We start from the raw sequence: 25,538 nt of genomic DNA, 5'->3' as shown, positions 1-25,538 counted from the left end.
CTCACCTCAGCCTCCTGAGTAGCTGGGACCACAGGCATGTGCCACCACACCCAGCTAGTTTTTGTATTTTTAGTAGAGACGGAGGATGGGGTTTCGCCATGTTGCCCAGGCTGGTCTCAAACTCTTGAGCTCAAGCGATCCACCTGCCTTGGCTCTGTTTTTGTTTTTGTTTTTAAATAGCAGCCATCCTAGTGGGGGTGAAGTATCTTACTGTAATTTTGATTTTCATTTTCCTAATGACAGAGATGTTGAGAATATTTTCCTGGTGCTTATTGGTAATTTGCAGAAATTATATTCTTTGGAGAAATTTCTAAATATTTCACACATTTAAAAAAATCAAGCTGTTTTGCTGAGTTGTAGGAGTTCTCTATATATTGTAGATTTTAAGTCCTTATCAGTTACATGATTTTTCAAGTATCTCCTCCCATTCTGTGGCCTGCCTTTCCACCTTGCTGACTGGGCCCTTTAATGCAGAGAAGTTTTAAATTCTTATGTACTCCAATTTATTTTTGTTGCCTGAGCTTTTGGTGTCATAGGCAAGAAATCATTGTCAAATCCAGTGTCATGAAATCTTTCCCCAATGTTTTCTTCTCAAACATTACAGTTTTAACTTTTTTTTTTGAGATGGAGTCTTGCTCTGTTGCCCAGGCTGGAGTGCAGTGGCATGATCTTGGCTCACTGAAACCTTCGCCTCCTGGATTTAAGTGATTCTCCTGCCTCAGCCTCCTGAGTAGCTTAGATTACAGGTGTGTGCCACCAAGCCTGGCTAATTTTTGTATTTTTAGTAAAAATGGGTTTTCATCATGTTGGCCAGGCTGGTCTTGAACTCCTGACCTCAAGTGATACACCTGCCACGGCCTCCCAAAGTACTGGGATTACAGGCATTAGCCACCATGCCAGGCAGGTTTTAACGCTTATGTTTAGGTGTTTAGTCCATTTTGATTAATCTTTGTATGTGTTGTGAAGGTAAGCGTCCCACTTCATTGTTTTGCATGTAAGTACCCAGTTTTCCCAACCCCATTTGTTGAAAAGACTGCATTTTCCCCATTGAATGGTCTCCATTGAATGGTTTCCCCATTGAATGGCACCCTTGTCGAAACTCATTTGACCCCCTATATGAGGGTTTCTTTCTGGGCTCGTCTTTATGCCAGTACTGCAGTCTTGATTGCTGTAGTTTTGCTGTAAGTTTGAAAATCAGAATCTATGAGTTCTTACTTTGGTCTTCTTTTTCAAGACTGCTTATCCCTTTGATACTCCCTATGAATCTTACGAGGGACTTTGCTATTTCTGGAAAAGGATATTGTAAAAATTTTAATAGGAATTGCACCGAATTTGTAGATTGCTTTGGGTACGATTGACATCTTAACTATATTAAGTCTTCCAATCCATAAACAAGAGATGTTTTTCCATTGATTGGTGTATTTTTTTCTTTCAGTAACATTTCATAGATTGCAGTGTACAAGTCTTACAAGTCTCTTCTCTCCTTGATAACTTTATTTCTATCTTACTCTTTTTGAGAGCATCATGTTTTATTTATGGTTCTAAAATACTAGAAAGTAATGCCAAAGGGATTATCCCACATACCTAGTGAAATATTACACATCCATCAGAAATACTTGTAAATTTATAAAATGAAAATATAAGTGCAAGCGGCAGTATATAATTAGAAATAGTATGATCATAAGAAGAATCATTCTCAAAATATCCACAGTGTCATTGCTGGGTGGCATGGGTATGAAATTTTCTTTTTGAAAACTGACATATAACAGTTGTGCATATTTGGAAGGGACATGTGATATTTTGATACCTGTTAACAACATGTAATGACCACGTCAAGGTAACTGAGATGTCTGTCACCACCAGCATGTATCTTTTCTTTGTGTTGGAAACATTACAATCCTTCTCTTCCAGCTCCTTTGAAAGATATAATCAATTATTGTTAACTACAGTTCCTCTACAATTCCTCTTGAATTCTAGAACTTACTCCTTCTGACTGTATTTTTGTAGCCCTTCCTCCTTTTCTCCCCACCTTCCCTTCCCAGCCTCTGTAACCAGCATTCTCCACTCTACCTCCATGAGATCCCTTTTTTTTTTTTTAACCTCCCACATGAGTAGGATCACTTGATATTTGTCTCTTTGTGCCTGGCTTATTTCATGTAATACAGTCTCTTCTGGTGCCATCCATGTTGCTGCAAACGACAGGTTTCTATTCTTTTTCATGGCTGAATAATATTCCATTGTGTATATGTCCTACATTTTGTTTAGTCATTCATCCATTGATGGACACTTAGGTTGATTCCATTTCTTGGCTATTGTGAGTGGTGCTGCAGTAAACACGGCAGTGCATGTGGCGCCGTGAGATGCCGATTTCCTTTCTTTTGGATATATACCCAGCAGTGAGGTTGTAGGATCATATGGATGTTTTTTACTTCTAAAACTTCCTTGTTTTTTTCAGCATTGCCAAAACAAGCACATAGTACTTTCGGAGCTATTACAGGTAATCTTAGAAGTGATTATTTTATTTTATTATTCTATTTTTGAGACAGAGTCTTGCTCTGTTGCCCAGGGTGAACTGGAATGGCATAATCTTGGCTCACTGCAACCCGTGCCTCCTGGGTTCAAGTGATTCTTGTGCCTCAGCCCCCTGAGTAGCTGAGATTACAGGTACATGCCACCATGCCTGGCTAATTTTTTGTACTTTTAGTAGAGATGGGGTTTCAGCATGTTGCCCAGGCTGGTCTTGAACTCCTGAGCTCAGGTGATTTGCCTGCGGATCTAGGATTATAGGCGTGAACCACCACACCTGGCCAAAAGTAACAATTTTTTAAAAACACATTATTTTTTTGAGACAGGGTCTCACTCTATCACCCTGGAACCTAGTGGCATGATCATGGCTCACTGAAACCTCGACCTCCTGAGCTCAACTGATCCTCCCACCTCAGCCTCCCACGTAGCTGGGACTACAGGCACCCACCAGCATGCCTGGCTCATTAAAAAATTTTTTTTGCAGGGACAGGGTTGTCCAGGCTGGTCTCAAACTCCTAGACTCAAGGGATCCACCCATCTTGGTCTCCCAAATTGCTGGGATTACAGGCATGAGCCATCACACCTGGCCTAAAAATAATTTTTAAAAACAGATATAGATTAAGTTGCTGCAGGGAGAATCCCTTGATGAACACTGTCTCTTAGGCACATGCTAAGAACAGAGAAAGGGCTATAATGGGAACCAAGGAAATCCGCCCCACAGGACTGAATGTGATGGATAAACGAGATCAGGTTCGTAAAAAACACAAATAAAAGTTAGCTGAAATGAGCCATGAAAAACGGAACCAACAGATTAGAGGAGGTTGACTCCCTGTCTTAAATCAGTTCTGAACCACCTGAATCTTCTCCTGTAAGTCTGTCATCCTTGCATTGAGTCTGTACGCTCATTGAAGCTATCAGGGCTCAACTGGTCTCCAGAGTACTTTCCACACTGATGAAACAAACTCTCAGTAAATGCAACCCCGAAGAGGCTCATAATGCAACCACGTCACTCACACTGGGACATATTTTCATCACCTGCTCAGGAAGGGGCTGGACAGAGGGGACAGCTCAGCATGGGGAGAGGGACTGCCTTCAATAAGCTCCCGCTGGCCTTTTCCTCACCTGTAAAAAGGCGTATATGTGATCTCCCTAACCCCTCAGGTTAAAAGAAGCCAGCATCATATATGGAGTGCACTCCCCACACTAAGTTGATGGGGAGAGCTTGGGAGGGACTGAGGCAAGACACAACTAAACGCAGCTCTGGCTATCACAGCAAAATGCAGGAAGCAGTGGGCACTGTCCCACTAGAAAACGCTGGCCACCTGCCAACAGAAAGACCCCTTCAGCTGTGACGTGAGGATGCAGCAGAGCCTCCTGAGCAATCTCTGCTTAGACAACCCTCATCTGGGCAGGCTTCCTCTTCCCGCCTGGTCTGTGGCTCGGATCACAAGCTCTCCCTCGGTCCAGCTCCTAGAGAATGGCCGGCATGCTGTTCCATCAAATGTCTGAATGAATGAATCGAGCAGTCGCACCCAATGCTGATCTTACAAAACCACCTTGCCACCCTTTACATCTCTTCCCTGGAGCACATAATCAAGAGGGATACACCGTGAAATCATCTCAAGAACAGCACTCCCCACTCTCCTGAACACAGACCCCTTCCCAGGCCTCCCGTGATGCACTTGCTAAGGAGTGGACGCCTTCCACTCACCACCTGTGATCAGGCTCACGGCAGTGTCCTGAAGCTCTCCTGAGGCTACGGCTGCATGTGAAGGGCTTGAGCGAGGACTGAGGAAGGGCGCTCTGCTGGGCCTGGCCCTCCCAGTGTGCCTTCCACAGTTCGATGGGCCACCAAGCCCACAGTGCTCAGCAGTCTCCCGTCGAATGCTATAGCTACAATAATCTTTGGACTAGACAGTAATGAAGGTTTGAAAAGAAATAATTCTTTATTTCATATTTTTTTTGGAAACAAGGTCTCCCTATTTTGCCCAGGCTGGCCTTGAATTCATGATTCTCCCCCTCCTCAGCCTAGTGAGTAGCTGAGAAGTCAGGTGCACGCCACTGTGCTTGGCTTTAAAAGGAGTTGTTCTTTATTCTCTGATCCCTCTGTCACTGTTTTATTCTTTACTTAAAAACAAACTGCCTGTAAATACATCCCACTCCAGGTAGTATTTCTGAATAAAACTTTCAAATTTTCATTTCTACATTCAGGTGAAGGTTTTATTTTTTAAGTCTCTCCAAGCAATTTTGTAGGCAAATTAAATATGCTTCTGTTTTAGTGAAGAAGTTGTATAGCAATTAACAGAAAGCTGGTGTTCTGAACCTAGAGAACTGTGACATCATGACCACAGTGCACTGACACTGTGCTACCCAGCACTGTTTGTTTTTTTTTTTTAAACTGGAAACTATATGAGCATAAATGATGTATGCTTTGTTGGGTAAGAATCTGACCTAAAAAAATTGGCTTCACTTCACAGTTTAAAATAGACTTTTTCCTTAGACAGATCAAAGATACCTAGCATTCAGCTATGTTCAAAGGCTGCCAGGGAACTTCTGCTTGCCAACAGCAAGGACACAGGGACAGACACTTGTTGCTGGGTGAGCGAGGCCTGTGAGTGATTAAAGAGGACGGAAGAGCTTGTCCACAGGGAAGCTCAGCGTAGGTGAGTGGAGCAGATGAAGTGAAATCTACCCAGAGCACTGGGCTGTATGTGAGACCTTGGCTTACTTTTATACTTCCTACAGCTAGTCTGGGAAACCTTTCAATCCAAAGTAAGTACTCACACTTCTTCCTTGTTTTAAGAACATAAGGAACCAACGTGAAGTAAAAGTATGCATACATCCGAGTGCTTTTATGCTAATTTTTTTTTTTTTTTTTTAATTCGCTGACACCCTTAGAAACCTGCACAGTAGGTCAAATGAGTCCGAAGCCTCATTTTGCTTCTGGAAATCCAAGGCGGAGGGAGGTGAAGGGAGTAGTGTGCCTTGCTGGGATTTTGGCCACCCCACGAGAGGTGGCGCCACAACCATCTCTGTGAAAGTGGAGGGGGCAGAGAAAGAGGGCCGAGGGGCTAGGAGGGCTTTTCATTCCTTTGCAGGGAGACACACTGTGTGTTACCTGGGTCCTTGGCAGGTGCTCGAATGGACAACACAGGCAGACAAGCACACAACTGTTAACATGTGTACTGAGTGAATGTGTGTGACATGCTCTGCAACCCATACGCACATCCGCTAATGAGGGAATACACGTGTCCGTCATCAAAGTGGGATGGCATCAGCCTTTGATGGGAGCGAGGGTCTGGCACGTACTACAGCGTGGGAGGACCTGGACGACATGATGTTGAGGGAAATAAGCCAGGCACAGAAGGACAGATAGTGTACAATTTCACTTACAAGAGGCTCCTACCATGGGCAAAATCATAGAGACACAAAGTAGAATGGGGAGACAGTGACTTACTGTTTAATGGAGTTTTTGTTGGGGATGATGAAAAGGTTCTGGGTATAGATAGTGGTGATGGGTGTACAGCATTTTGAATTATTTAATGCCACTAAATTGTACACTTTTGAATGATTAAAATAATAAATATGTTTTAACATGTATATATCTATATATATATTTTGTTCAGATGAGGGCCAGGGCAGTTCAGGAAACACTTGAAGAGTACAGGCAGCAGGGTGCTGCACCAGACAGAGGATGGGAATGTCCAAGGAGCAGCCTCTGTGTGTGGTAATGAGCTGAGATTACAGCTGCCAGCTGGAAACCAAACCCCACGGGTGCCACCCAGGCAGAGCTGAAACTGACCATGGAGTAACAGCCAAGGTCCTGTGTGCGGCCCCTGGGCCATGGACAGGGGTACCCTGGAGGGGCTCGGCAGGCTGGTTGGGCTCAGGCTGTCTGGCAGGCAACAGGCTCCCCAGGGTTCCAAAGAGGGGGTGGCTGTGGTGGTGCCTCTCTGTGGCGCAGCGGGGCTGAAGCTAGACCACCACTGTGACTCTGGGCCTGCTGGTTCCCTGAGGGCAAGGGCCACCTTGGATCATTACTCTGAGCACCTCCCCTTGCTCTGAGCAGCACAGATGGCCAGTGTGAACTGCTTCACCAATCCAGGGACTGTGTCCTCTCATTATCACAGGTAATCATGAGAAGACACAAAAATCAAAACATGTGAGAGAAGAAAAGACTAATGAAAGCAGAGCTTCCCTGTTCGGCTGTTTCTAAGCCAACTGGAAGAGCAGCAGGCACTCTGATAACTTCCACACAGTCCATTTTTATTATTCTTCAACTAACAGGCAAGAAGCCAGAGCTCCTGTAAATATATGCATAATTCATTTGTAAGCAGTCAGACCTCTACTTTTATGGTAAGACTTTGAATTGTATCAAAAAATAGGCAGGGCGCAGTGGGGCTCACACCTGTAATCCTAGCACTTAGGGAGGTAGATGTGGGCGGATCACTTGAGCCCAGGACAGTTCGAGACCAGCTTAGGCAACATGGCAAAATCCCGTCCGTCTCCACTAAAAATACAAAAATTAGCTGTGCACGGTGGTGCACACGTGTGGTCCCAGCTACTTGGAAGGCTGAGCTGGGAGGACCGCTTGAGCCTGGGAGGTCCAGGCTGCAGTGAGCTGACATCGTGCCATCACACTCCAGCCTGGGTGACAGTTTGAGACCCAGTCTCAAAAAAAGAAAATAAACTGCGTTGAATGAGGGCAAAGTATTGTATTTGCACAAGAAGAGAGCAAAACATATAAAATATTTAACTGTTATTCAAAAGCCAATTTTAAACAATTCAAGTAAATTCTAACATTAATATAACGACTTCTTTCACAAAAGGCCAAATCTTCAGCAAGTCTTTTGCCCCAGGGTCTCTAGTCAATTGCCCTGCATTATTCCACTATAACTTTGACTTCTCCCAGTCTTGTCTTTTCTAAAAATGGCCTTAAAAAACAAATCCATGATTAATTTACTCCTCCGATAAGTATCTTTTTAAAAAGGATCTCTTTTAACATTTAACACTTCCACCTTACAGTCCAAAAATGTTAAATGAAGGCATTAATTCAGAATAATCTTTCAATGAACAGGTCTGAAGGCTACATTCAACCTCACTGTTAAAAAAAAATAAAAATATGAAATACCATTTTCTACTTATCAAATAACTAAAACTTTTTTTTTTTTTTTTTTTTTTTAAGACAGTCTCACTCTGTCGCAGCCTCCCGAGTGGCTGGGACTACAGGCGCATACCACCATACCCAGCTAATTTTTGTACTTTTTAGTAGAGATGGGGTTTCACCATATTAGCCACTGGTCTCTAACTCCTGACCTTGTGATCCTTCCGCCTCCGCCTCCCAAAGCACTGGGATTACAGGCGTGAGCCACCATGCCCGGCCGTAATAACTAAAACTTTTATATGATCTCAGCATTGAAGAGGTATGATGACAGGCATCTCATACACTCTCTGGGGAGAGTATAAGTATATGGTGCCACTCTCTGGAAAGTGTGTGGATGGTATCTATTAAGGGTTTCTGAAAATGCCTGCTTTTTGATCCCGTACTTCCTTAATCAGGCTTAAAGAAAAGTTCAAAGATGTGAACAACAATAACAAAAGGTTAACAGAATACCACATTTGTATTAGCTGAAAAACTAGTGTATCCACAGAATGAAATAATAAATAGTTGCTAAAAATCATGTCTCCCATTCCCACTAATGTCAGAAACAAGACAAGTATGCCCACTCTCACTGCTACTATGTAACATTTTACTGAAATTATATTACTCAATTTATTTGTCAAATGGAGAGAAAGACATGGGAGTTTACAATTAGGAACAGAGGTGAAATTATGTGCAATGCTCTAATTAATCAACTGAAAAACTGCTGCAAACAATGAGGTAATTCAGTAAGGAGGCAGGTTATGAAAGCAAGCCCCCAAATCAAAAGCCTTCACAGAAACAACTAGTAACTAGAACACAATGGAAGAAAAGACCCCATTTACAACAGCAATGATAATTATCTAGGCATTAACTAAGTAAGAGATGTGCAAAACCGACAAGGGAAACTTAAAAACAGCCTTAAAGGACACGAGAGTGGCCCTGGAAAACAGTCACAGCATACTCTTGCAGGAGGCAAACATCACAAGGTGCCAGCCCTCTCTCAGACATTTTCAAAATGTAACAGGATCCCAATAAAAATGCCAACCGTAGCCAGGCATGGTTGTGCATGCCTGCAATCCCAGCTACTTGGGCGGCTGAGGCAGGAGGATCATTTAAGCCCAGGAGTTCAAGACCAGCTTGGGCAACATCACAAAGCCCTACCTCTAAAATAAATAAATTTAAAAAAAAAGTCAACAGCTGTTTCTTTCTGCAATGATTAGGGTTCAATTCAAAGTTCCAACTGTTTGCAATAATATCAGTACTGTTTTGGGGAACTGTTTAAGAGAATATACCCGTAATTACATGAGTGATGCTAGAAATCAACATTTTCCGTGTAAGAGAGAGATAAAACTATGAAAACCACCTATGGCTTGCCCCGCACCCCCATCCTGTACCCATAAAAACCCCAGGCTCAGCTAGCAGACAGAGGAGAAACAACTGGACATCAGAGACTACAGCTGGATGTTGGAAAACAGCAGCTTGACCTCAGAGGGACAGCTTGATGGCTTAATTTCAGAGAAGAACCTAGGACCTTTCTATTCTGTCCCTTTTTTAGCTTCCCTTTCTCCTGAGAGTCACTTTCATTGGCAATAAAATCCCCTGCAATAAAATACCATCTTAAATTCGTTTGTGCAATCTCATTCCTCTTGGACGCTGGACAACAACTCGGGTGCCATGAGTGCAGGTATAAAAGGCTGTCACACTGCCCCTCCACTGAGCTGTTAACACTTAAGCTGTCCATAGATGGCAGAGCTGAAAGAATACTGTAACACTTTCTCTGGGGCTTAAGGGATCACAGGGATCCCCCAAGATGCTGCCATGGGGCCAGTATGGGGTTTGCTCCTGCTGGTGCCCAAAAGCGCTCGCCCTGGCTCCTGTACCAGCTCACCTGCACTCCCTATCCCATGACAGGTGGAGCAGAGAGTAAGTGGAGCTCGCCCCTGCTGGCGCTGAAGAGGCCAGCTCGTTCCAGCACCCATGCACTCTAGTTCCTGCCCTGAAGGGGTCAGGGAAATATCCTGCTTCAGAAACACTATAATGTTCAAATTAAATTTAAAATATCAATATGAATGCATAATTCAGAAAATTTATATTTTAGCTCCCTCCATTGAAAGCATTTAAAAGTAATGTCAGACCAGTAGCAATAAACATTCCTGTCACCCAGATTTTGGTTGCTAATATATTTACCACTGTAAAGAACCAAGGCTCTTTGAAAAATGGCTGATTTGGCCAGGTATGGTGGCTCATGCCTATAATTTCAGCACTTTGGAAGGCCAAGGTGGGTGCATCACTTGAGGTCAGGAGTTTGAGACCAGCCAGGCCAACAGGGTGAAACTCCATCTCAACTAAAAATATAATTAGCTGGGCATGGTGACAGGTGCCTGTAATCCCAGCTACTTGGGAGGCTGAGGCAGGAGAATCACTTAAACCTGGGAGGTGGAGGTTGCAGCAAGCCGAGACTGCCCCAATGCACTCCAGCCTGGATGAGAGAGCAAAACTGTCTCAAAAAAAAAAAAAAAGAAAAGAAAAGTGGCTGATTTAAAGTTTAGGGAAGAGAAAATATTAAATGAGCCCAGCGGACATCTCACTGTCTCAGAAATCAAGGAATCAAAAATAAATGAGGCTATGTAAAAAAACACACAGTAGCGACCCTAAAGGGCACTCAATGATGGAAATTATGCCATTTGAACACGTGACTAATGATTTCACAAGATTTTAGCACACAAAAACAATAATACATTAGTCCAACAATAATACATTAGTCCACAATGACATTTTGAGAAAGCTAGAAAAAGCTTCAGCTGTCACCATTAGAGGGAACTGGTAATAAAAGACAAAGAATTAAGCTTATCCTTCTTTTTCAGTAGGAGCCACATTTCAAGATAACCAAGTATCTCTGGTTGGTAAGAAAAATCACTGCTTTCAGAAGAATGTTGGAGTAAATGTTGGATTCTCTAGTGAAACTACTGACTCAGGCAAAGATTATCAACTGTTTTTCAAGACATTAGCATATGGTTGATAGGGAATACACATTGGCAGGACGCCAAAATATATATTGTAGATCATTACTAGTACTTTTTGAATTGTAAGGGAAATATGTAATTGTTCAATAGAGATATCAATCTGTCATGAACTGAATTCACTAGTAAAATTGAAAATTTAGTATCACTTCTAATGATAGGCAACCAGAGTTATGCGTCTCTCACAATGACACTATCTCCTAAGTTATAAAGCATTCCCTCTGATGTATTTCAGCCAAAAAAAGGTTTCTGTAAACAGAAACCGCAGTGGGGTAAGTGGGATATACTGCAGAATAACTTTGGCTGATTTAAGAAACCAGTGTTGAGGTTTAAGGCAGCCCCAGATTGCCAGTGCCTCCAGGTGTATTGCAGAGTAAAAACAAATTCCTACTGAAGAAGACACTTTGATTCTCGGTTTTGATTTATTTCAAATATTGGAATGCAATGACCAGTATACAATTAAAACAAAATCAGGTACACTAGGAAATAAGACGTTATGAATAAAATGTGACAAACGCCTCAGATGGTGGTATGACATGACACAGGGTATAAAACAGCTGCGTTTACTTAAAGAAATGACGTTTTGTTGGTATGTTCAAGAGAATAGGAAAATATTTTTAAATGGCCCTGCAGACTGAAAAAAGAACCAAATAGAACTTTCACAAATGAAAAAAAACCCCTCAAATTAAAAGCTCAAAAGAAGGGTTTAACACATATAGACAAACCTGGATTTACAAAGAATAACAGAAATTGAGAATAAGTGTTTTGAAACTTTCATATCAACTTAACAGGGTAATCTCATGTCTACTGACTGTAATAATAAAAACAGTGTGGTATATTTGGTACTTCAGTTCTATAATAATTTATTTTTGTTGTATTTTATTTTATGATAAAGGACTCATATCTGGGATAACATACTATTAACAATTCAACAATAAAAAGACAACCGACTTAAAAATAGACAAAAGACACAAACAGACATCTCATCAAAGAAGACAGACAAATGGTCAGCAGCATATGAAAAGATGCTTAATATTTCCAGTCACTGGGGAAACGCAAATTGAAACCACAGTGAGACACCATTACACATTCACGAGCATTAAGCTATCATCAAAAAGACAATAATAAATATTGGCAAGAATATTCTGGATACACCGGAACCCTCATACGTTGCTGGTGGGAATGTAAAATAGTGTAACCACTTTGGAAAACAGTTTGGCAGTTTCTTTTTTTTTTTTCTTTGAGATGGTGTCTCACTCTGTCACCCAGGCTGGAGTGCAATGGTGCCATCTTGGCTCACTGCAACCTCCGCCTACCGGGTTCAAGTGATTCTCCTACCTCAGCCTCCTGAGTAGCTGGGATTACAGGCACCTGTCAACACACCTGGCTAATTTTTTTGTATTTTTAGTAGAGACATGGCTTCACCATATTAGCCAGGATGGTCTTCTTTTTCTTTTTTTCTTTTTTTGGCCAGGATGGTCTTGATCTCCTGATCTTGTGATCTTCTCGCCTCGGCCTCCCAAAGTGCTGGGATTACAGGCGTGAGTCATCGTGTCCTGCCGGCAGTTTCTTAAAAAACTAAATATGGCCGGGTGCAGTGGCTCACACCGGTAATACCAGCACTTTGGGAGGCAGAGGCAGGCGGATCATGTGATCAGAAGATTGAGACCATCCTGGCCAACATGGTGAAACCCCATCTCTACTGGAAATACAAAAATTAGCTGGGTGTGGTGGCACATGCCTGTAATCCCAGCTACTCGGGAGGCTGAGGCAGGAGAATCGCCTGAACCCAGGAGGCGGAGGTTGCTGTGAGCCGAGATCGCGCCACCGTATTCCAGCCTGGGCGAAAGAGAGAGACTCCATTTAAACAAACAAACAAACAAACAATAAAAGCTAAACATAAACTTACCATACAAGCTAGGAATTCAACTCCTAGGTATCGACTCAAGAGAAATGAAATATATGCTCACACAGACTTCTATGCAAATGTTCACAGCAGCACTGTTATTCATACTAGGTAAGAAATAGCCCAAAACGGATAAACAAAATGTGGTATATCCAGCTGACCATGATTCAGGATTGAAAAAAAAAAACTACTCAACACAGATGAACCTCAAAAACATTACACCAGATGTAAAAGACCACCTATTGTCTGATTTCACTGAGGGGAAATGTCCGGAAGAAAGTAAGTCGAGAGACAGAAAGCAGATCAGTGGGTGCCTGCGGCTGGGCTGGGCGCGGAAATCCGTGGTGAATAGGCACAGGGTAACTTTTAGAGAATGACGGAAACATTCTAAAACAGAATTGTGGTGATGGTTACACAACGCTATATATTTGCTAAAATAATTAAATATTCCAGTTACAATGAGTGAATTTTAGGATATGTAAATTATGCCTCAATTAACTCTAACAAAGAGAAGTCTATGACTTGAAAAGTCAGAGGAAAAAAAAAAACAACCCTAAGGATAGGGTTGAAAGTTATACTTAGAATGACTATGTGGCTTTAAATTCTTTTACTATTAAAAAGCAAACTAAAAATAAGTGAACTCTCTATTCAACTTAATAAATGAGGAAAAGGTTGAAATAAAAGACATGAGATAATTAAAGAGAAAAGTGGAGATGCATAATATTGAATACAAACAGAACAGTCAAAAGAATACATGAACTTTTAAGGAGACATAACCACCACAGATAGGGAAGAGATTAAAAGGTCCATTAAGCATTTACCATGTACTACTTAACAGACCCCACTTTCAAACGGACCCACTATGGAAAGAAGCTACAGATGTTTCACAGAGAAAAGCCACAGGCCCAGGGAGTTCCAAGTCATCCTTTGAACGCTGTTTCAGGGACACACTCCACATTTCATTGTTTCTGAAATCCGGGTCCATCTCATCATCCCTGTTGTGAGCTGGCAGTGTGAGAGAGCACGGGAAAAGCTTCTGCAGACCATCCTGGAATCATCACAAAGTGCTGGTGACAGCAAATCTTAGATGGGACAAAATACAGTCTTATGAAAAAGAAGAAAACTATAGACCAGCTCCATGTAGTAAATATGGAAGCGAATATTCTAAAGAAATTTAGAAGTTAGAATTTAGAAATTTAGAAATGTTCTAACTATGAAAATACACTGTGGCAAAACTGACAAAATGCAAAGATATTTCAAAACCAGAAAAATCTGTCAACACAGCAATTATAATAGCAACATCTTAAAGAGAAAAATCTTATGGCATCTGACCAAATTCAGCAGCAGTACACACCCAGCAGGCACTGGCATAGCACCAACCAGCCTGCATGGGGTCCAGGAAGAGTCCTGTGAATGTGGACTCCAGAGCACGCAGCCTCGCAAAGACTGCTTACCAGAAACCAAGGGCCACTTTCCCATTGAATTAGGAAACGCTGAAGCCAATTACCAAAATGGGAGTAACAGGAGCACCTGCTATCACCTCCGTTCTGGCTTTCATTGGTCCTACTTTGTGGCAGAATAAAATTAAAATAACTAGTCTATGTTGGCATAAATAGTGGAAGAGCGGTAAAAGAATCGATTGCAAGCAGACTCTAGTGGAAACATTAATTACTAAGACTGATACGAAAATGTGGTAAGGTGATGGCAAAAGACAACATTTAAAAACAAATCGCTCTGCATGACATGGGCAAGAACCAATCAGAAGTGGAAATGGGAATAAGTATAACCCAGTCACAAGAGTGACAAACAAAAGCTACGGAGTATTTAGAAATAAATTTACTGGAAAGGTAGAGATTTATAAGGAAACCATAAAATTTTTATATTAAGTCAGAAAACAAGACCCAGGGCTGAGCGCAGTGGCTCATGCCTATAATCTCAGCACTTTGGGAGGCCGAGGCGGGTGGATTACCTGAGATTGGGAGTTGAAACCAGCCGGACCAACATGGAGAAACCCTGTCTCTACTAAAAGTACAAAATTAGCTGGGAGTGGCGGCACATGCCTGTAATCCAAGCTACCCGGGAGGTGAGGCAGGAGAATCACTTGAACCTGGGAGGTGAAGGTTGCGGTGAGCCGAGATCTCTCTGTTGCACTCCAGCCTGGGCAACAAGAGCAAAACTCCATCTCAAAAAAAAAAAAAAAACCAAAAAAGAAAAAAACAAAAAAAGAAAAGAAAACAAGACCCAGAAAAATGGGGGATATGATATATACCATCTTCCTAGATGGAAAAAAGATATCCAATTAATATATAACTTTAATTAATTTCAATCAATTATTATTTTTCTGAACTAGGTGAAATTATTTTAGTATATATACAGAAGCGTTAATGTTTTAGAACAGCCAAGAAAGAATCAGCAAACAGGATCAGTGAGGGGAACTGGCTTGCTCCATATGAAATTCTCCTGGATATGTGGCTTTACCATGGAGAATTTACCCTTTTGGGGAATAGTGAAAATATAAGTGTCAGTGGAAGTATACTGCAAACATTCTTACCAGGCTTAACAAGAAACAAAGGAAATGGAGGTTGAGAATAGAAAACAGACGTAGAACAGATGGAGAAAGAGGCTTGTGCAGACACTCCTCAGAAGAGATGAAGGAAGTATGCTGGAGGCCTGCATACAGTGGTTCTGGCATGGGCTCTGCCCCGCGCATGGAATAATAGACTGTGACGAAACTGACAATGCAAAGATGGTTCAAAAACAGAAAGATCTATCAACACAGCAATTATAATCTTAACATCTTAAGGAGAAAAATCATATGCCATTTGACCAAATTCAGCAGCAGTACACACCCAGCATGCACTGGCTGAGGCGGGGTGGGCATGGAAAGGTGGGGCACACGGCAGATCAAAGCCCCAGCTATGACGGGCATTAAGGACAGGGCTTGGGATATGAAGGCCCAACAATGGGTGAACAAAGCCTTTTCCCTCCCTCTGACTCCGGGCCTCCCAAGGCTACTGGAAGAGGGAGTTGGTACCTACCTCTTTCCTTACTGTCTCGCCAATGGGTGAACAAAGCCTTTTCCTTCCCTCTGACTCCGGGCCTCCCAAGGGTACTGGAAGAGGGAGTCGGTACCTATCCTTTTCCTTACTGTCTCACCAATGGGTTGCTCACTCCAGGAGAATGTGGGCTTGGTTTTGTTTCTGTACCCCCAGAATCTAGAACAGCTTTCATAGGCATTCAACACATATTTGCCGAATGAATGAATAGTATGAGAAAGGCATATCCTATTTGGGAAGAGGAAGACTAATCAAAAATGACCTAGTATGCATATTATCTACCACAAATACCAGCCAAATACAAGCTGTATAAGAAACCAAATATCAGCCAAATACGAGCTCTATAAAATGCATGTGAGGACCTGGATTTCTAGCAAGTGAGGGGCAAGAAAATTCATCCACCCATAAATCCACCCACCCATCCGCCCACCCATAAATCCACCATCCCCCCAGTTCCTCCCTGCTTCCACCTGGTACATCTGCTATCTGCTCCATAGTGTGGAAAGCCTGAAAATACAGCTGTAAAGATGACAGATTGCCTCCTCTTATTGAATTCATATTCACTTTTCTTTTTCCCCCTGAAATAGGATCTCACTCTGTCATCTAGGCTGAAGTGCAGTAGCACGATCATGGCTCACTGTAGCCTTGGCCTCCCAGGCTCAAGCAATCCTCCCACCTCGGCTTTCCAAACAGCTGAGACCACAGGTGTGTGCCACCATGCCCAGCAAACTTTTTAATGTTTTTGTAGAGATGGCATCTCCCTATGTTGCCTAGGCTGGTCTTGAATTCCTGGGCTCAAGAGATCCTCCAGCCTCAGCCTTCCAAAGTGCTGGGATTATAAGTGCAGGCCACTGGACTGGTCACTGAATTAATATTCAGGGCAAATTAACTGTAAATGACCCATTATTATAATTTAAGGCATGAAAAATGATGTTTAATTTAGTATATCTGTCTTATATTTCAGTAATTATAAAGGTTTTAAGAGGTTCACATTTGACTTTAGGGTCCTTACTCTGTTTTCCTTGATAGGGCTTTAAGCACCTCAACCTCAAAATCTAAAGGAAGACTTTTAGGGATTAAACAACCTGAGATGGAAAGGAATGGCTGTGTCAGTTGGGGGGAAATTCAAAAGTAAAGAGCATGCTTTCCTGACATATTCCACATAAGGAATGCTTGAGTAGAGGTAATCCCCAAATGAATCATAACAAAGCAAGTTCATAATGTACTACAGCTACAGTTCTTACTTTACAAACACGGACAACTTCTACCACAATTTCTGCAATTACCCTACTTGGAGTAATGCCTTTTGGAATTGCTACAGTTCTAAGACAAACAAATGATAATTTAAAAGAAAAACTGACTAACTTAATACCATAAATAAAAAGATGTTCAGTTTTTCCTGTTTTCTTAGTGTATTATGCCTATACTGTGTTGTTAAACTTTTATCTTTAGCTCTGGAATTTAAAATGTTAGTTGAGTAAATAAGTTAATGACATTCAACCTAAACAAACAAAAAAACCTCAATACAGAAAAAATGACCCTGCAAAATACAAACACAGCAAAGGAATAAGTTAGCAAATTATCAAAACATTGCTCCTTCACTCCAACTGCCACAATTTAACTTTCAAAAGACAAATAAAAATTACCTTTTAAGGACGGTAGTTTTTGAAGTTCTCTATTATTGCTTGCGCTAAACCTTGAAGAGTTTTGCCGTTTGTCTTTCTTCACTATGGGCTGAGAGACTGGTACTTTTATTTTAGCAGATACTGTAGACGGGACAGCAACAAGGCTGTTTTTCCTGACGGAAATTTGCTTCCAAAACAAAAACAAAAACAAATGAATATGTACAATGGTTGTATTTTATAACACTATTAAAATACAGAAAAAAACATATACATGAGTGTTACTCTGGGGCATTCCCCTTCACATCATTCCTTAGAGTGGCTGGAGCATGGATGGGGCTGACATCCCATCTTCAGCAATGCTGGACTGAGAGATTCAAAGATATGCCTAATTTCTTGTATTGTCCTTCAAACTATTGATTGCTAAATATTTACCACATAGGTTGATATGGCAGACTCAATAATGACCCCTAAAGATGTCGACATCCTAATTTCTGGAACCGGTGAACATCCTCCTTGGCAACAGCGACTCTGCAGATAGGATTTAGTTAAGAATCTTGAGATGGGAAGATGATCCTGGATCATCCAGGTGGGCCCAAGCGAATCACACAGGTCATTACATTACAAGAGGGAGGCAGGAGGGAGACAAGAGAAGGCAATGGGACGATGAAAGCAGAGGTCAGAGAGAGGTCAGAAGAGGCTACATGGCTGGGTTGGAAGACGCAGGGAAGCGGCTCCATGCCAAGGCAGGCAGGCGGCTTCTAGAAGGTGGGAAAGGCTGGAAATGGATTCTCCTCTAGAACCTCCAGAGGCAGCACAACCCTGCTGACACCTGCATTTTGACCCCATTTTAAGCTGCATGCCGGAACTGTAAGACAGTAAGTTTACGCTCTTCAGAGGACATGAAGACAGCTGAGTATCTCAGAAAATGATAGGTGCTCCCTGCTGGCTCACCACTCAGCCTGGTACGTGCAGAGCAGGCCATCTAAGTACTTCTCCTTGAGCCCCAGGAAACGCTCCGCTCGAGCTGCTCTACTGCCACTGTCCTAGGCTCCTGGTGTGTGTGCTCATACCCAGGCTGCACTGCAGCTCCAGGGTTGGCCAACACCCCTGCAGCCAACCTGCAACGCTGCCATCTGAACTGCCCAGCAGAGGCAGAGAAGAGTGTGACGATGCACGAAGCAGAGGAACCAGGGGTCCCCTGTCATTCACACAAGCCAAAGGAGCTCACTGAGGGAGCCGGTGGAGCTCAGCTGTGTTCTGGGCCCCCCAGCTGAAGGGCTCTCTGGGAAGCAAGCAGTGACCTGGCCCACAGCTGTCTGCTTTCACCACTGTCCAGCAGTGACAGTCAACAGCTGCTGTGTCGACCGTCAAGATGCTTCACATAGGCCGGGCACGGAGGATCATGCCTGTAATTCCAGCACTTTGGGAGGCTGAGGTGGGCGGATCACGCTGTCAGGAGATTGAGACAATCCTGGCCACCATGGTGAAACCCTGTCTCTACTAAAAATACAAAAAAAATTGGCCGGGTGTGGTGGCACACGCACCTGTGTCCCAGCTACTCGGAGGCTGAGGCGGAAGAATCGCTTGAACCCAGGAGGTGGAGGTTGCAGTGAGCCAAGACTGCGCCACTGCACTCCAGCCTGGTGACAGAGCAAGACTCTGTCTCAAAAAAAAAAAAAAAAAAAAAAGATGCTTCACATAATGCACTCACTGCTCACCCTTCTTGTCTGCCCGAAGAAAGGGAGTCCGTGTCTGCATATGTGCTCTTTAAAAAGGCTGTCATGGGCCAGCATGGTGGCTCACATCTGTAATCCCAGCATTTTGGGAGGCTGAGGTGGGCAGATCACAAGGTTAGGAGATCAAGACCATCCTGGCTAACACACTGAAACCCCATCTCTACTAAAAATACAAAAAATGAGGTGGGCGTGGTGGCATGCACCTGTAATCCCAGCTACTTGGGAGGCTGGGGCAGGAGAATCGCTTGAACCCAGTAGGCAGAGGTTGCAGTGAGTTGAGATTGCGCCACTGCACTCCAGCCTGGGCAACAGAGCGAGACTCAATCTCAAAAAAAAAAAAAAAAAAAGTCTGTCACAATCTGATACAATTTGCTTCTGTGTTCACACCCAAATCTCATCTCAAATTGTAATCCCCATGTGTTGAGGGAGGGGCCTGGTGGAACACGACTGGATTATGGGGCAGTTTCCCCAGGGCTGTTCTTGTGACAGTGAGTGTGAGTTCTCACGGGATCTGATGGTCTAAAAGTTCCCCTCTTCTGGCAGTTCCCCTCTTTCTCTCTCCTGCTGCCAGTAAGAAGTGCCTTGCTTCCCCTTCGCTTCTGCCATGATTATAAGTTTCTTGAGGCCTCCCCAGCTATGCAAAACTGTGAGTCAATTGAACATGTTTTGTTTATAAATTACCCAATCTCAGGTTGTTTTTTATAGCCGTGTGAAAATGGACTACTACACACTCCATCCTGGAGATACAAACCCACCCAGTTTAGGGCCATGGAGAGCAGACACACCCGCTCCAGCCCCAAACTAATTTGTTCTCATCATTGAATAAAATTTTCATAGGCAGTAGGACCTGCTTTACCTTCTAATAAGGTGCTTAGGGATGCCTGGAAGGACTTGTCTGATGTGACAGCCTGCCCAGAACAGCAGGCAGACTGACCCGGGAGGTGGGGGCCCTGGTTCCCTTCTCTTCCTCAGTCTGTGGCTTTTTCCTCAAAATGTGCTTTCTTGGGCTCTGAGCTTGACATCTGTCAATCCTTTATCATGAAGCTGTGTCTTTCTTCCCTAAAAGCCCCTCCATTACCAGCTCTTCCGCAGAATCCCCCAGTTAGATGGTGTCTGCTCCACCCTCTCTGGGCAGCCCTGGCATTGATTTCAGTCTGGAGGAGATGCTCCCAGGAACTGTCCCGGTTTGAGGTGTTCAGTCACGTGTGTGTGTGTTCCAGTAGATAATGTATGTGTCCTACCTCCTATTTATTTCACTACAGTGCCAGCCTAGCACCCACACTGAGGACCTTGGGTAGAGGCCAATGACAGGACTCCCCCATGGCTTCTGACCCAGCGGGAAGGTCAGTGTGTGGAAGATGAACTGGCCTGGGGGACTGGGAGGCGAGCCCGTGGGTCCTGACTGCCACGAGGACACACTGAGGATAGGCTTCTACCCCTCAGAAAATAAGAAGTCGCCCTGGGCACAGTTCCGCAGGAGCTCTTGGCCCTTTGGCCACCATGCCCCACTCCTGTCGGGGCCAAGGCCAGAGCAAGGAGCCACTCTGCCTGCCCTGCCCAGCCCAGCAGCCACTGCCGGCCCCACAACACTGTGACCTGGTGCTCCCACCAACTCTGAGGGGACATATTCCATCCAGATGGGACATCAGCTCAGGAGGGCAGGGCCTGTCTGCAGGGAGACATTGTCTGTCCCTGGGAAAGTGAGGTGACCTCCCTGAGAAAGGAGCTGAAGAGCTGCCCAAAGCAGATGCCACCAAGAACCTGGGCTCAGAGAGGGGGAGAGGGAGGGAGTGAGGGAGGTAGAGGGGAAGAGAGAGGGAGAGAGGGAGGGGAGGGGGGAGGGAAGGGGGAAGGGGGGAGGGAAGGGGGTAAGGAAGAGAGGGAGGGGAGGGGGAAGGGAAGAGGGGAGGGAGAGAGGGAGGGGAGAGGGGAGGAAAGGGGAGGGAGAGAGGGAGGGGAGGGGGAGGGAGAGAAAGGGAAAGAGGGAGGGGAGGGAGGGAGAGAGGGAGGAGGGAGAGGGAGAGAGAAAAAGGGAGAGAGGGAAGGGGGAGGAAGTGGGAGGGAAAAAAGGAGAGAGGGAGGGAAGGAGGAACAAGGGGAAAGACAGGAAGGGAGGGAGAGAGGGAGGGAAGGAGGAAGATTGGGAAAGAGGGAGGGAGAGAGGGTAGGAGAGAGGGAGGGTGCCCTTGGGAGCAGCTGCCGAGGGCGGGTGGGCACACGCGAGGGTGGGAGTGGGAGTGGGTGCTGGGATCCAGGGGGCCGCTCCGGGATGCCTGGCCACGGCCATGGCCGGAGGACAAAGCCCCTGAGGCGAGATGGAAAGGAAACAGGAGAGCGTAGTTCGCCCGCCCGTGGCCAAGCAGAAGCTTAGAGCGCGCTTCGCAGGAGGCCAGATCAGCGTACTCCGCTTCTTCCCGAGAGGCCCGTTCTCCTCCTCCGGCTCCAGGGCAGAGGCTGACCGCGGCCTGAGTGAGGCCCCTGCGGGAGGCTCCCGGGGCCGCGCCAGCGGGAGCTGAGGATCTCCTTGGACCTCGGACCGAAGACACTTCTGAGAAAACGTGCTTGGGGCAGAGGGGAGCATCAGATGCCCAGGAAGGTGCAGGTTCATAAAGGGGAGCGGGGAGGCTGGGGGACAGCGGGGTGGCAGGAGGACGACCACGAGGGTCTGCGGCGACAACAGGAGTGAAGCGAGCCTGGGCCACGCACAGGGCGCGCCCTGCAGCCTAGCGGGCTCAAGCCGCCAAGGTCGCACGGTGCTACCGGGAGGAGCAGGGCGGGTGGAGGCTTGGGAGGGTGGGGAAGGTCTGAAGAGGTCTCTGGGCAGAGGACAGAAGCCAGGGACCCGGGAAATACGGCGGCTGTACACGAGCCCTCCTCCTGGGCGCCAGACACCCGTGGCCAGGCCAGCAGCACAGCCCAGACCCCACCAGCACTGCCACTGCTGGCTCTCGGACAGCCCAGCGGGGACCCTGCCTCAAGCCCCGACACCCGGCTCCCTCCCTGCTCTTGCAAAGACTCCTCCGGTGGTGGCACCGCAAGGTGCCTGTAGCTAGAGGGAAACGGCTGGGGAGGAAGGAGTGGCTGCCCCACACGGCATTTCATCGTCCAGGCTGAGCGGGCCCATCATTAGCTCATAGAGAGGAAAGAGAGGAAAGCAGGGCTCAGGCTGTGGGGTGAGCGCCTGAAATCATCCGGTCGGTGCTGCAGCCAACCCCAAGCCTCAGTCCCAGGACTCTGACTCTGGGGTTGAGCCTAACGCTGGGCCCCAGCTCCCCCTTACACCTCATACCCCAGTAATTCCATGCTCCAGCCTCTCTCAAAATCCTCCCCTTCTGCAATTTTATCATCAACGGAACAAACTGCCGCCACGTATGTGCCAAGGACTAGGTGACATGCCATCTAAGAAGTATCTTTACTGCCAGAAAGTCCAGTCTGAATCTGATCAAGCCCTGAGGTCTAAGCACCAGTTGTTAGAAAAATACAAGAGAGAGGGGAGCGCGTTAACCAACAGCAATACGATATGCACACAGGGAATGTGGGGGATGGGAGGCAGCAGGTGTCGGGTCAGCACAAGGGTCGAACCACCACACTTCAGCCCAGGTGAGACTCACTGTGGGCCCTGACTGCTACATGCAAGCAGCCCTCCCCTAAGCTGCAACAACTAACCTCTCCAAACATTGCCAAATGTCCCCTGGGGATCCAAAATTCCCTTGGTTGACTATCCCTTGAATGTATGGGAACAGCCTCATTTAACAATTAAAGTGCAAGGAGAAAAAGGAGAGGAAGAACCAGCACGCATCACAACCTAGTGTAATATATGCACCTGGTTTGGATCTCAGGACTCAATTCAATTCAGGACCCAAACCAACCACCTGAAAAAGGGAGGGGAATGGAGACTGAATGCTTACTTTGAGAGCAAGGAACTGCAGTTAATGTTTATGTGGTGGCAATCACATTGTGGTTCTGTCTTAGAGTCCTTGTTGGAGGACATTACAGGTGGAATGTACAAATAAAATATGACTGAGATTTGCTTCAAAATAATGTATAACATGAGGAGAGGGCTGTGCTTGTGGAGGGGATACCTGGGTAAGACAAGACTAGCTGCACATGGATGACCCCAAGGCTGGGCAATGGGGACCTGGGGCTTCCCTGTACAATTCCCTCAACTACTGTGTATGTGAAAATAGTCCAAATGAACACATTACCCCTCCCTGCATTAGCCCCATCCCCTATAGACCAGACAGTCAGAATGTCACTTCATGTTTCTCCCACTGAATTTTCAGTGTTGGTGGTACAGTGGTGAGCATAGCTGCCTTCCAATCAGTTTCATACTGTCACCAGATTGACCTTTCTAAAGGCACATCAGACCATTCCCCTGCTCAGAAGATGCCAGTGGCTCCCCACTGCCTGCAGGAGACAGTTCAGACTCCTTAGCACTGTGCTGGAGCTCAGCTGCTGTCTCCCTGCACTCATTTTTCCAGGGCTCATCTCTCAACACACACCCTTTACTCCAGGAATGCCAGGCCACTCTCAGATTCCCAAGTGTTCTTTGACCATGCCCTGTTTCAATGCCTGTTTCTTCAGCATGCCTGCCCTCTTCCCTCCCAAGCTCCCACCCCCACACGAAGCTTTTGATCTGCTCAGCCTACAGTTCTGGCTCAAAAGCCATTCCCTTTGATGTTTTCCCCACTCCTCACACACGCTGTCAGACTCCACCATCTCCCCAGTGTTCTTAAGGCAGTTCCCTGACACATCGGCTTGGAATCCCAAGTTTGCTTCTACAAAGAGATTCTGCGCTTGTGGAGAGCATGGACACGTCCCATGTACCCATTGTCTACCAACACTCAGGCAGCCCCTGGAGCTTGCTGAGTCTCCCTTACACAATCACTGTCTCTCAAGTCCTTAGTTCCAGCCTTCACACAACCATTTCCATGCACGAATACACACCTGATGTTCCAGCAACACCAAACTACTTGTTCTCCCAGACAAAACCTAGTTTTCTATGTTTTTTCAGATATTTTATTTATTTATTTTTAATTTTAATTTTTTTGAGATAGGGTCTGTCTGTCACTCAGGCTGGAGTGTGGTGGCACAGTCATGGCTCACTGCGGCCTCAACCTGCTGGGCTCAAGTGATCCTCCTCCTTCAGCCTCCTGAGTAGCTTAGTCTACAGGCACTCGCCACTATATCCAGCTAATTTTTGTATTTTTTGTAGAGGCACGGTCTCACTACGTTGCCCAGGCTGGTCTTGAACTCCTGAGCTCAAGCAATCCTCCAGCTGTGGCCTCCCTAGGTGCTAGGTTCACAGGTGTGGTAAGCCTCCGCTCCCAGCCTCAGATCTTTTAAAAGTGCATTTGGATTGAGCTGGTATGATACTGGCATAAGGACAGACATACAGACTGATGGAATAAAACCGAGAGCCAAGCCCATTCACTGGGGAAAGAACAGTCTCTTCAACAAATGATGCTGGGACAACTGGAGAGCCACAAGGACAAGAATAAAGGAGGATGCCCCCTCATACCACAGGAAAAGACCAATTCAATATGGATCACAAACAGAAGAGCTGACACCACACAACTCTTAGAAGAACACAAAGGTAAAGCTTCATGACTTTGGATTTGACAGTGCTTTCTAGGTATGACACCAAAGGCGTAGGCAACAAAAAAGAAAACAGATTAATCAGACTTCATAAAAATTAAACATTTTTGTGCAAAGGACACTATCAAGAAAGTGAAAAATAAACCCACAGAATGGGAGAACATATTTGCAAATTATACAAGGGTCTTGTATTCAGAATATAAAAAGAACTCAACTCAATAACAAAAAGACAACTTGATTAAAAAATGGACAAAGGACTTGAACAGACTTTTCACCAAAAAAGATATACAAATGGCCAAACAAGCACATGAAAAGATACTCACCACCTTTAGATGTCAGGGAAATGTAAATGAAAATTACAATGACATACCACTTCACACCCGCTGGGATACTTATCCTTTTTCTTTTTTCTAAGATGGGGTCACTCTGTCACCCATGCTGGAGTGCAGTGGCGTGATCTCAGCTCACTGCAACCTCCACCTCCTGGGTTAAAGCGATTTTTCTGCCTCAGCCTCCTGAGTAGTTGGGACTACAGGTGCCTGCCACCACACCCAGCTAATTTTTGTATTTTAGTTTAGATGGGGTTTCACCATGTGTATCAGGTTGGTCTTGAACTCCTGACCTTGTGATCCACCCGCCTCGGCCTCCCAAAGTGCTGGGATTACAGGTGTGAGCCACCGCGCCTGGCCCCCTATCCTTTTTCAAACTGAAAAATAACATTAGCATGGCTGGGCACTGTTTCTTATGCCTCTAACCCCAGCACTTTGGGAGGCTGAGGCAGGAGGACAGCTTGAGCCCCCAAGTTCAAGACCAGCCTGGGCAATACAGCAAGACCCCTTTTCCAAAAAAAAAAAAAAAAAAAAAGCCAGATGTGGTGGCGGGCACCTGTAGTCCCAGCTACTCAGGAAGCTGAGGTGAGAGGACAGCT

General features: G+C 45.2%; 1 protein-coding gene across 5 annotated transcripts in view; it reads right to left on the bottom strand.

The window, feature by feature from the left end:
• The window catches only part of PPP2R5C (protein phosphatase 2 regulatory subunit B'gamma), a 175,825-nt gene that overhangs the window by 134,148 nt on the left and 16,139 nt on the right, over positions 1–25,538 (bottom strand). For 4 of the 5 annotated variants that reach the window (XM_039462803.2, XM_039462806.2, XM_039462804.2 and 1 more), the window contains exon 3: positions 17,298–17,463. The exons of the other annotated variant lie outside the window; for it this stretch is intronic. In XM_039462803.2, the coding sequence (XP_039318737.1) occupies positions 17,298–17,463 (166 nt within the window). The remainder of the gene's footprint in view (positions 1–17,297; positions 17,464–25,538) is intronic. 5 annotated transcript variants of the gene reach the window in all.

The sequence above is a fragment of the Saimiri boliviensis genome, chromosome 2 (assembly GCF_048565385.1).
Source record: "Saimiri boliviensis isolate mSaiBol1 chromosome 2, mSaiBol1.pri, whole genome shotgun sequence".
Classification (NCBI taxonomy): Eukaryota; Metazoa; Chordata; class Mammalia; order Primates; family Cebidae; genus Saimiri; species Saimiri boliviensis.
The sequence above is the reverse complement of the archived record's forward strand: the minus strand, read 5'-3'. Positions and strand labels throughout refer to the sequence as shown.